This window comes from Camelina sativa, chromosome 4, assembly GCF_030686135.1.
Source record: "Camelina sativa cultivar CO46 ecotype springtype chromosome 4, ASM3068613v1".
Classification (NCBI taxonomy): domain Eukaryota; kingdom Viridiplantae; phylum Streptophyta; class Magnoliopsida; order Brassicales; family Brassicaceae; genus Camelina; species Camelina sativa.
Window position 1 is genome coordinate 6,058,822 of NC_141883.1, and position 12,802 is coordinate 6,071,623.

General features: G+C 39.0%; 1 protein-coding gene and 1 pseudogene across 1 annotated transcript; both read right to left on the reverse strand.

The window, feature by feature from the left end:
- Positions 1-4,030: 4,030 nt before the first annotated feature.
- On the reverse strand, positions 4,031-6,189 carry LOC147945476 (receptor-like serine/threonine-protein kinase SD1-8). Its single transcript, XM_087509272.1, has 4 exons — positions 6,027-6,189; positions 5,823-5,879; positions 5,480-5,619; positions 4,031-4,246 (listed from the first exon to the last, which is right to left on the reverse strand). Exons 1-4 carry the CDS (start codon positions 6,187-6,189, stop codon positions 4,031-4,033), a joined length of 576 nt encoding a protein of 191 aa, XP_087365398.1.
- A 2,676-nt stretch (positions 6,190-8,865) lies between these two features.
- Positions 8,866-9,198, reverse strand: LOC147945477 (receptor-like serine/threonine-protein kinase SD1-8 pseudogene; annotated as a pseudogene).
- Between the last annotated feature and the right edge of the window lie 3,604 nt (positions 9,199-12,802).

Below are 12,802 nucleotides of genomic sequence, written 5' to 3' on the forward strand. Positions count from 1 at the left end.
TCATAATCTATACCTTCTTGTTGGGTATATCCTTTCGCCACCAAGCGAGCCTTATACCTATCTATGGATCCATCCGCCTTTCGTTTGATCTTAAAAATCCACTTGTTTCCGATCGCTCGACGTTCTGGCGGAAGATCAACCAAGTCCCATACTTGGTTTACCTTCATAGATTCTAGTTCTTCTCCAATTGCAACATTCCATTCATCTGATTTTGGGCAAGAGAGAGCCTCATAAACAGTTCGAGGCTCTAAGTCATCATGCAGAGCAACCATGAAAGCTTCCCCTTCGATCTCAAAACGACGTCGGGGAATGTTTCCACGTCTACTTCTACGCACCTCTGACTCTTGTGATTCCATCCTATGAGAATCACTAACCAATGTATCTCTCCCACTAAGTTGAGATAGTTCTCGTGAACTTTCACCAACTTCCACAGATTGGTTAGTAGAAGTAACATTAGTCGGGTCATCCATCTCTTGAAGATGAAACGCCTTATCAATCTCTCCCCTTCGAGGAAAGTCATTTTCCAAGAATGTAACATCTCGTGATTCGATTTCTGTTATACCTCCATCTAAGTGTTCGCCGATAAGCACATAACCCTTAGAGTGCTCAGAATATCTTATAAAGATACACTTCTTTCCTCTAGGACCCAATTTTCCATGAGGATGAGAAGTATCGCGAACAAATGCTGCAGACCCCCAAGGTCGTAGATGCATTAGGTAAGGTTTTCTCCCTTTCCATAACTCATAAGGAGTAGAAGTAACAGATTTAGAGGGCACACAGTTAAGTACATAGGCAGCAGTCATTAATGCATCACCCCAATATGAAATTGGAAGGTTAGCTTGTGCCATCATAGACCTAACCATTTCAAGAAGCGTTCGATTTCTTCTTTCCGCTACACCATTTTGTTGCGGTGTATATGGGGTAGTCAATTGCCTGACAATACCTTTTTCATCACACAATTCTTTGAATTGTTCAGATAAGTATTCACGACCTCGATCTGTTCTCAAACACTTGATCGTCCTCTCCAATTGATTTTCGACCAAAGTGATGTAACGTCTAAAACACTCTAGTGCTTCTGATTTATGAGAAATCAGGAACACATGCCCGAATCGAGTGAAATCATCTATAAAGGTGATAAAATATAAAGCCCCATGCCTTGCCCTCACATTCATCGGACCACAAATGTCGGAATGAATTAAATGCAATGGATATTCAGCTCTAGTTGCTTTTCCAAATGGTTTCCTTTTTGCTTTTCCGGCTAAACATGGTTCACATGTGTCAAGATCTAGTCGGGCGAGAGAGCCGAGAAGGCATTCTCTAGCCAATCTATTCATTCGATCAACACCAATATGACCAAGTCTAGAATGCCACACATTTATTTCAACATTTGTAGAACTTGTGACATATGACAAACTTTGATCAACAATACTAGTAGTAATATTCGTAGTACAATCAAGTACAATAAAACCATCACAAGCATAACCATAACCGTAGTACACAGACCCTAGAGTAATTTTTTAAACACATGTCATGGAAATTCAAACCAAATCCTAACTTAAGTAAAGCTAAAACAGAGACAAGGTCCCGACGGATTTCAGGAGCATACAAGACATCATGTAAGATAAGTGTTCTTCCGCCACTCATGTGTAGCTGACAAGTGCCAATACCCAGTACCGCAACCTTGGAGTTATTTCCTACATACAACCATCTTGAACCTTTAGGTATCCACCGGTACTCGACATACGCATCTCGATTCCTAGTTACGTGGTCTGTTGCTCCTGAGTCTACAATCCACAAAGGATGAGATTCGGTAAGCATAACACAACTAGAAACAAAAGCATATTTGCAAGTAGAATTTAAGGATAATAACTTCTTTGCCTCAGTGCATTCACGAGCAAAGTGACCCATGGAGCTACAGTTGTAGCATTTTATTTTGGTCATATCCTTTTTCCCTCCACGCTTGCCACGCTTGGCAAATTTTTTCTGCTTCTTAAGTTCAGGTTGATAGGGAGCCTTGTTTCCTTTGTTACCTCTCTTGCGCTTCAAGCTTGAGCTTGAACTTGCAACATTGGCCTCATTGAAAGGTTTAGCAGCCTCTAAGCGCTCATTCTCTAACTCAAGATGACGTGATATATCCTCAAAGGATTTCACATTAACATTATGCGTCATTTGAACCTTCATATGGTCCCAACTTTCAGGCAACGAGCGGAGAACTGCTTGGATTTGCTGTTCATCAGATATAATTTGACCAGCACCTTTAAGCTCTCTAATCATGGTTGCCATGACTCTAAGATGCTGCCTCATCGAATGATTTGGGCGCTTCTTGTAGTCATTAAACCTCTGATTAAGTCTCCTAAGTTTGGTGGCTGAAGTGGCACCAAACTTCTCTTTCAACGCCTCCCACATGCCTTTAGCAGTGTCATACTCTTCAAACTCACACATAAGATCATCTTGCATGCAACTCAGCAACGTAATGCGAGCGATGCTATTCTTTCTTTTCCAGACAGCATATGCCTCTTGATCCCTTCTATGTTGAGCGGTAGTACCCTGCTCAGGCTCTTCCATGAGATGGAAAAGAGTCTCTTTCACCTCTTGCTCTTCAAGGACATACTGGACTTTGCGATACCAAATATCGTAGTTGTCACCATCCGGTTTGTCTCCTCTATTGAGCTCCGCAATAATATTCTTACAAGCCATGCCTGTTGGAATATTCAAAGACATTAATTCGTTTGCATATTTATTCACACATAACATACATTTTGCCATAAACATAAATCAATCTAGTGTAACTCAATTTATAATACAAGATCGAGAGTTCACTATGTTCCCAATCATCACCCGTATTACAATCTTGTCACAACAAATTAACTTATATCATGCAAAATTTTAAGTTCTAAACTAAACTAGAACTCCCACTTAATTAAAGTATTTTCTAACATGAATTAATAAATAAAACATGCTTCATTAAAAAAAAAATTTTGACAAAAAAAAAATAATAATAATAATAATTTCAGATTCTTAATTTCCTTATCACGACAAAACTAGAGAAATTTAATTTTTAAAAAATTTGGACATACCAAACTCATTTTGTTGAATAAAAAATATATGTTTTAAACAAATCAGAATCTGCCACATGGCGATTACTGTTCATCGTCTTCCTCATACATATATTAAACGCCCATTTACACAGAAAAATTTCGGCCCCTATAACTCTCTGTATACTGAACGAAATCAGGCGTGCGATATACCATTAGAAAGAGAATTTCAATATCTACGCACGGCCACCGAAATCATGCGATTACGGATTTTGTACAGAGAGTTATGGGCGAATTAAAATCGGCGGTTTATTCACATATTGTCTCAAATTTATGCATTCAAATTCGGTTCTCAAAGCGATATAATAACTAAGAATGAAAAACATGCCAGAACCGTAGCCAAAAGCTCTGATACCAATGTTAGACTACTATGCGGAAGCGTGAAACCGGAAACGTACCTTCACCGGTTTAGTGACGAATATGGCATGAATCGTCTGAGAACTGATGCAGAGATCGGGGTTGAAATCACAGATGGAAATCAACCACAAGCCACCGTTCAAGTGCTCTTTCCGTTGATCTCTCGAAGCTTTCTCTCTCTAGAATGTTTTACTCTCTCTCTTTCAATGTCAATGGACACAAGTGTTGTCCAAGTTTTTTTTTTATGTCTCTGAGTAATCCTCCTTTTATATACAAGGCAAGAGACTTCACGAACAGCCACAAATGAGTTTCGCATCTTTTAGAAAACAACTTCTCTATTACACCGGTTCAATTAAACCGGTTCGGTATGCTCCAAATCATGGGCACAAACCGACCACAAACCAACAATTGGATACCTTGAGCAATCCCTTTAGTGATCTCAAATCGTTTTTGCCAGTTTAGCTTAGAGCTCTCATTTTTTCCTAGAAATTGAGATTGGCCAATTAGCTTACTTCTCCTAATTAAAGATATATGAAAATGCAAACTGTAAGAACTAAACAAGCTAGTGACAATATATACTAACCGAATATGTAGACATCAAGGCTTCGATTTTCTAAGTATTCATAGATCAAGATTTTCTCGCCCATGTCGTCGCAAAATCCGACAAGGCGTACTAGGTTTATATGTTGAAGCTTTGCGATCAACCTCACCTCTGTCTCGAACTCCTTGGTCCCCTGAACTGACATATCTGATAATCTTTTTATAGCTACAAGTGTTCCGTCAAGTAATCTCCCCTGTTATCACTCATTTCATAAGTTACTAAAATTTTGACATCGCCTAGTTAGATAGAAACACACATATATTATATACGATCGCATAGAAGTAAACACATACGGATCAGTGATGTATATTTGTACATATTATATATATATATACATGTGATGTGCGCAAGATGATTTTGAAAACTGTTGGGTGTAGACCTAGTTAAAACGAATATTGCGGGGAAAAAATGGAAAAGATTAAACGAATATTAATATAATTTAATTAAATAATATAAAATACCTATCATGGCAAAACTCTTTTTGATATGTTAAGATTTTTTTATATTTATAAAGATACACACTTTTAGTGTGTGCGAGCCATTTAGTTAAGAAAATATTAAAATTGGTGTCTACAAAATTAGGTAAACTATCTTCAATTCTTAGGACTCGACAACTCGGGAAGCACTTCATCTTCAGTTCCAAGTCCAGATCATGAAACCTATCTCTACCTTTGGTTCCAACACTTTCAAGGATTTTAAATGATTTGTCTCATATGTCTTCCAGCTCTGTTTGTTAAAAAGATAAAAAAAAAGTCTCCATGTAATAACTCTTCCCTTTATTATATAAATGATATCTTTTTTAAAAAAAAAAAAAAATTAGGTGAACTAGTTTAGGTGCATTTAGGACATCATTAGTGAGAATTGCTCATGAAAAAAGTTGCTTAAAAAATAATATATAATATTAAGAGAGAAAAAAAAAAATAAGAGAATCGTGCTTGAGTTGCTTGCTGAAGAAACGTTCCTTTTAACAAATAGTCAGATGTCATATTTCTAATGGTTGCCATTAACAAAAAATAAAAAATATATACATGATTAAAATAATATATATTTTTTTTAAGCAACGATGTAATCGTTACTGGTGATGGTCTTAGTTACTCGATCAAGTAGGTAATGTATGTCTATATATATATATATATATGAAGTTACTTTTTTAAGAGTTTTTTTTTACTTGTGAGCTCTTGAAACTTTGGTATTTGGTTTGAGATCTACCGAAATATTCCCTTCGATTAATTTAAATGTTGGTTTAGAGTTATTTTAACATGTCTTAAATAATAACATTGATATACTCTATATATTTATCAGTGTTGTGCGTGGAAATAATCGAAGAAAAAAAAAATGATGTTTTTAAGAACATGTTGTAATCTCTCTCCAGTGTGTCACGTTGTCGTATTAATTCATAATGAGTGTTTCTATAGTTTTGTTGTACCTTGTAAACGAAACCGAAACCGCCTTGTCCAAGTGCGTAAGAAAAGTTTTCAGTTGCCATGACGACAGTTTTAAACTCCAACCGTGAAAGTGCCAAGTCCTCGTTTTCTCCAGACAAGTATCTTCTAGTTGATATTACGGCTGCAATAATTAAGACAATAAATAAACAAAGTTGAAGACATAAAATAAAATTAAAAATCTATAGCTACACGATGAAAAATTAAAAGAAAAGTAGGTTAGAGCTACTATATCTATACCAATAGGTGTTTCCACTGCATTCGCCCTTGATCGTTTCTGTTTTTTTTTCCAAAAACAGGACATGACGAAGCAGAGAAAAATCATACCGGCCGCAACTCCAACAATCAAGCCTATGATTATTTTACTTATGCTTCTGTCATTCCCTGTAGACAAAAAAAAGGGTCCTATATCAAATTTTGTGATGCGATACCTTCTACAATATTATATAGCTGATGTTGCGCTACTAAACGTGGCTTGATGAATCTTCTTAATCGATCTTGATATATATTATAACTAGGGACAGAACATACCGAGATCAGTCTTGGCCACTCTGACGTAGAGATCTTGACCATGGGAGAAGAAAACTCTTAAATCAACTAGCTCTCCTGTCCAAATTAGACAACTCCACCCAGCGCCATCCCACATATCGACATAAGCGAATGCTGTACAGTTGTAATTGATAAGAGGGCACATGTGAGAGGCACATGTGAAGAGTAAAGAGAAGCATGTGAAGGATAGACTATAAATAGAGGTTGAGAGGAAAAATATAGGATCATCCTGATCATTGACGTGTAAAGAGGAATTAGAGATTATGTGCTATGTTCTTAGGTGATGAGATTGGAGAAATGTAACTCCAAGCTTATCAATTAGGATTTGAGATTGTATTGTGGATTGAGAAGAGATAAGAGAGAAGAGTTCTTACCTTCAAACTTATCAAATGGTGCGCTTGTGAACACGGATCGAATCAAACACTGAAGAAAGTAAGGGTTTTTACAATTTGGGGATTTTGATTGCAATGTGTCTCGAGGGATTTCCTATCTTCGATGGTGTTTCGGGTGAACTACGACCATGGATTTCATGGCTGGAGGATTTCTTTGTTCAAGAGAATTTCACGGCGGATGAGAAACTGAATCTTGCACATAGTCTTCTCGAAGGTGAAGCTCATTTGTGGTTTCAACGGCGAACACGAGTATGGGGATTATTTGACAGTTGGGGAATGATGGAGTTAGCCTTGTTGTTGCGATTCGGTGACAAAGATGAAAGAAGCAGACTCATTCAAGAGTATAGAGAAGAAAAACCAATTGAAGTCTCGGAGAAGAGGAAAGAAACGCATAACGATGCGGATTTGTGTTTTGAAAGGCAATCATTGGACGTGGAACACACTGCAATTGCAAACATGATTCTTTCATCACCACAGGTAAACATTTCTGATTCAGGACTCAACATATCAATGGAACATCCGAAAGATAATTCACTTTTGAGCAAGAACGAATCAACGTTAATGATGGGCTATGGAGATGGTTTGGTCAAGCTAGTCGAAATACCTATTTTCAATGGAGTTTATCCGTGTATTTGGATTTCCAAGGTTCAAAGATTCTTTTGTTTTTATCAAAATAATGATGTGGAGAAGATAAGTTTGGTGTCGTTGCACTTGGAAGGAGATGATTTGAGTTGGTTCACACATGTATCCTTCACAAATTGGAAAGATTTCAAATCACGATTGTATGTTCGGTTTGGGAACGTCAAGCCTTTAAGCCCTTCAATACAAACTTCTGATAATGAAGTGATTTTAGTAAAAGATTCAATGCAAGAATCAGATTCAGCTGAGGAGGAGCATGAGTTGATTGAGACAGGTCTTGGTCAGCAAAAAGCTTTGATTTTTAAAGATGAATCAAGGAACGTTCTTGAGGATTTAACATTGGATGTTCTAGAGTACAATCGACTCTTGTCACCTACTAAAGGCAGTGTTGCTTGGATGGTTCAAAAAGAGAAACAATTACATGGTTTGGATATCTCGGAAGTGGTTGATTGTTATGAGAAGCCAGCAAATATAATGACCAACAGTTCTTTTGAAGATCATTTGTTCGATATAATGCTTTTAAGAAGGTACAATTTACTATGGAAGAGACATGAACTGAAGTCTTCCAAAACCTGGAAATTCAAATTCAAGGACAGGAATTTGGTTGGATCAATGAAGCTGCTACAGGATTCACAGATCATGGGACAACTTAGTTATGATGGATGTAACTTGGACAAAGAGAAGTTGATGTTCTGCAACAATTTAGTAATCATGGATTATCAAAGAGGATTGACAAGAATAAATGGTGTGAAGCTTAGGACTGTCTCTGGAGAGTGTACTGCTAAAAATGTTTTTGAGAGATTTCACAAGCTTACGCATATAAAACATAAGGGTGTATTTCAGCTTAATGACCATGCATCAGTTGAAGACATTGTCACAAGCTCGGAGGAACTATTAAACATCGTTTTGCACAAGAGAGGTTATTTTTCAGTGTGGCATTGTCGGAGAAAGAAAAAATTAGAGCAGTTTAGCTTGCAAATATGGATGACCTGCAACTTTACGGTGATGCTATGGTGCGTAAGATCAATGTGTGTGCAACATCAGCTCTACTATGGCAGGAAACAGAATAAAGAGTATGGATATGTGATTGTATACAAGTTCCGAATCAAACGATATGATGATGTGTGGTGGTCTCAGATTGGGAAAGTCATTCAACCTGCAACTTCTGCATCTTTGTCGTTGGCACTGCCAATCATCCCAACAACTCCGCAACAGCTTATCTTCATGAAGATGAAGCATGATTTTAACATTCAAAGGGCATTGGAACAGATTCAAAGGTTTGGAGATACTAGGATGAAGACTCTTTTTGTGTTTTGTAAGGACTGGTGGTTTAAGTTCAAACACAACACATCGTCTAAAGACAACAATGCAACTTACAAAAGTCACGTTAATGCAGCGGATCCGTTTCTCAGGGTCAGCTCTACCAGTGCATCAACGATTCTATTCTCTACTGTAGTCACTGTTTTTCCATCCTCACTACAATTGTTACATCACAGCTTGAGGACAAGCTGTTTTGAAAGGGAGGAGTATTGATAAGAGGGCACATGTGAGAGGCACATGTGAAGAGTAAAGAGAAGCATGTGAAGGATAGACTATAAATAGAGGTTGAGAGGAAAAATATAGGATCATCTTGTGTGATCATTGATGTGTAAATAGGAATTAGAGCTTATGTGCTCTGTTCTTAGGTGGTGAGATTGGAGAACTGTAACTCCAAGCTTATCAATTAGGGTTTGAGATTGTACTGTGGATTGAGAAGAGATAAGAGAGAGGAGTTCTTACCTTCAAACTTATCAATAATCTTCAACACACTTCCTTTGACATCCCTTAAACTCGAGTCCCTTTTCCACAGTCACAGCCTTTGTATCCGGCAGCTTAATTTTCTTCAGCTGGTGAAACCCATCACTATTGCTTCTAAGTGGCGTTTTCCTCTCGCATCCATCCTTAAAGTCCATCCCTGTCCATGCCTCTTTGTTCCTTGCCCTAAAACCTTCGATACATGTACACATGGGTGACACGTTCGTGTCGCACTGACCGTAAGAGCCACACGCAGCATATCCGTCGCACATGTCCGTCGGAGTTATCCAATAAGATACCCAATCTTCTGCTCTCGGAAATCGTGCCATTCTATGCAATGTCCCCCTATGGTCCATTATGAGTTTCGAGTAGATCTTGTTCGTGGTGACTTTGAAGGAGTAGGTGATTTATTCACTGTTCATAATAAAATCAAATTTTAAATTTGCTGTTACAAGCGTGGCGGGTAGACCAATGGACCCTATACCATTCCAGGAGTCCACACGGGTTACTAATATTCTGCCTCCTTCCCTTATTACCCTTTGAGGCAAACCACCTCCGACAGTATCAATAACGTACCTAAAATCCCCACTTGATGGATCATGTGTACTTGCCCATGATTGTAGGAATTTGTTTTGACCGCTTCGCTTTGTCCAACCAAGTTTCATCTCGGGGAGCAATGTATCTGTCGGGAAATCAAAACTCTGCCACAACAACTGATTTGACGAGTTCCTATCCTTGCATCTCAGCACAAAATTCCCATTATCGAGGAGCTCTGCCACAACTGGAGCATTGGTCTTTCTTCTGGCAAGATTTGTCGACCAGACAAGATTATTAGATGGATCTCGGATGTCCAGGTTGGCATCTGATATTTTCAAGGTTCCAACGGGGTTGGACAAAGGATTGTTTCTATTAGCAACCCAGACATAATCCCTTGTAGGTAAATCTCTGTACCATATGCCAAGATACCAACGGGCACCATCTTCGGAGTGTGGGGAGAGCTTAAAGAAACGAAGCTCGAAAATTTGACCCGGAGACTCAATGGTTCGGCTGTTCGACGGTGAGAGGAAGTCGTTGGATGACAAAGTATTATCCAACGTCATCGAGAAGACAAGAAGAGGTAGCCAAGACAAAATAAAACACAAGTGGTAACGCTGTAAGCTCATCATCTCTCTAAAGATATTGTGAATTGTAGTTTTTTTATTGAGGTATGATCAATACTTTATATACACAATACAGTTGTGATCCTTCACAGAGGATTAGGAGAAATCTTGATATAGACAGTGGTCAAACCAAAAAAACTGTATAATTTATAATAGTTTGACAAAGTATTACATAAATTTCTTTTAGATTTTTAATACTTTTTTGAGTTTAAAAATTAAAACCAAATTGTATTTGAAGTTTTTAACCTTTATTCATTTACGAGTATTACTTAAAAATTCGTAAACTCAAAATACAGTATTTTTTTTTTTTTTGCTATAACTGTTAATAGCATATAAATGGAAAGTTTGGCTTTTACAAGAAAGCCTATAACTTCTGATTCCTTGGCAAAAAAGAATAAAAACAAGGAATCAAATTACACGGAAAAAAAAAACACAAGCAGTGATGATCATGCTTATGAAACTGCATCAGGTTGCCAAACCTTTTACGAGTGAGTCTAGCTAAGATGATGTTTCAGATGTCCCTATCAAGTTGCTTGAAGATGAGTTCCGGCGAGAATGATGGCTGATTGTGGATGAGATTGTTCCTTTGTCTCCAGATGCTGTAGATTGATGCTTTGGCAAAAAATTTCCACAAAAGAAGAGGAGCCTGTTGGGAGGATGATCTGATCCAGGAGAGAAGTTCCGGCCATGACTGGGGAGAGGGACAGGAAGGGTCGATCCTCGCAAGAACCAGTTGCCAAATAACTCTAGAGAAGCGACAGGATAGGAGGACATGGTCTCGAGATTCAATCTCCATAGAGCAGAAGGAGCAGAGCGGGGATTGTACGACACCCCATGCTGCTAACCGTTCTTTTGTAGGCAATCTACCAATATGGGAAATCCACATGTTGAAGGCATGTTTTGGAATGTGACCTCTGAACCACACTACATCATGCCAATCAGTTACCTCTTGTCTTGGCCTGAGCACATCCCATGTTGCAGCAGAGGAGAAAGCTTTAAAACTCTTCCTTTTCACTACCCAGAAGTATTTATCTTGCCTAGCAAACAACGAAGGAAGCGGCTGAGTAGTCAAGTGCATATGGAGCTTGAGAGCAGCATCAGATCTGGGAGAAGCCAGCTTCCAACCTGCAGGGTTTCAAGTATCGATTATCTTTTTGGTGAGGGGGACTTGAAGTTGAGACGCCCAGAAGGACCAATAAACTTTATCAAAGATCCAAAAGGGGTCCACGAGTCAAACCAAAAGCTAGCTGAACGACCATCGCCCACAATGACCTTAATAAACTTCTCTGCTAGAGGCCGTAACCGGAGGAATGATCTCCACAGCCAGGAGTCCGATGACGCTTCCTTCACCTCCCAGAAGCTGTTGCTCTTGATATTATGGAACTTGTGCCACCGTGACAAAAGGGAATCCGAGTCCGAGAATAGCAGCCAAATGAATCTGAGGCAAAGGGTGGTATTCCAACGGGAGAATCTTCTCAAACCCAAGCCCCCTTCTTTCTTGGGGAGACACACTGTTTCCCAAACAACTTTTGCACTCCTACTTCCATCTATCCTTCCAGACCAGAGGAATCTAGAGCAAAGAGACTCAATCTTTTTGAGACAGCCTTTTGGGAGGATAAAGACTGAGATCCAGAAGTTGACGGTGCCAGAAATGATAGAGGCAATCAACTGACATCGCCCGACATAGGATAAGGTCTTCACAGCCCAACCATTAAATCTGCGGGTGATTTGGTCCAAAAGAGGCTGATACTCAGCTATTTTCAGCTTTCTATGCATAAGGGGAAGACCAAGGTAACAAATTGGAAGAGAAGCCACTGGAAATCCATGTCTGGATATCGCTGAGATCTGGTCCTGGTCTAACCCCGTATGGAACAATTGAGTTTTCTCTCTACTCATATGCAAACCCGACCAAGAAGCGAAATCATCAAGTGCTTCATTTATACCATTGAGAGAGGCTTCAGATCCATCAAAGAAAATCATAATATCGTCAGCAAGCATCAAGTGGGAAAGAACCAAACCTGATGTTTTTGGATGATATTTGATATAGCCTTGTTCAAATCGAGATTGAAGGAGCCTCGAGAAAACCTCCATGCCAAGCACAAAAAGGTACGGAGAAATCGGGTCGCCCTGGCGAAGACCCTTTGAACTGGTGAAGAAGCCACTAGAGTTGCCATTCAAGCAAACCGTGAAGGAGGCAGTTGAAATGCATTCCGAGATCTAGTCATCAAACCTCTCTGGTATTCCAATGGCTCTTAGAGATGAAAGAATGAAGGACCAATTCACTGAGTCAAAAGCTTTTCTGATGTCCACTTTGAGCATAGCTCTTTCACTAATGTTCTTACGATTGTAATCTTGAACTATCTCTGTCGCAAGGACAACATTTTCTGCAAGTAATCTTCCCGGCATAAATGCAGTTTGCTAGGGAGATATCACACTTGGAGGGAAACGTTGAAGCCGCACCGCAAGCAGTTTAGAGATTACCTTGTAGACGGTATTCAAGCACGATATTGGTCTAAAGTCGGATTTCTAGGGAGGTCTTCTCCAACTAAAAGATAACCTTGCGTCCAACCTCCTCCACCTTCCTCTCTTGGAAAGATAACCTTGCGTCCAACCTCCTTCACCATAGAGAGAACCTCAACTCTGCCCTGCTCATGTGTGGAGAGAACATGTTCACGTCTTTTAGCTATCTCAAAATAGCTTGCTCCGACAACCAATGAAACTAAAGATCCTTTTCAAACGTCACAAAATCTTTTGATAGTAACTAATTTTAAAT

Excerpts from the sequence above, each read along its gene's own strand:
- LOC147945476 (XM_087509272.1), bottom strand. The coding sequence starts at position 6,189 with ATGTGCCCTCTTATCAATTACAACTGTACAGCATTCGCTTATGTCGAT. Across the intron at positions 5,620-5,822 it reads GATTGTTGGAGTTGCGGCCG|CCGTAATATCAACTAGAAGA; the intron begins GTATGATTTTTC and ends TAATTATTGCAG. Across the intron at positions 4,247-5,479 it reads GTTTCGGTTTCGTTTACAAG|GGGAGATTACTTGACGGAAC; the intron begins GTACAACAAAAC and ends GAGTGATAACAG.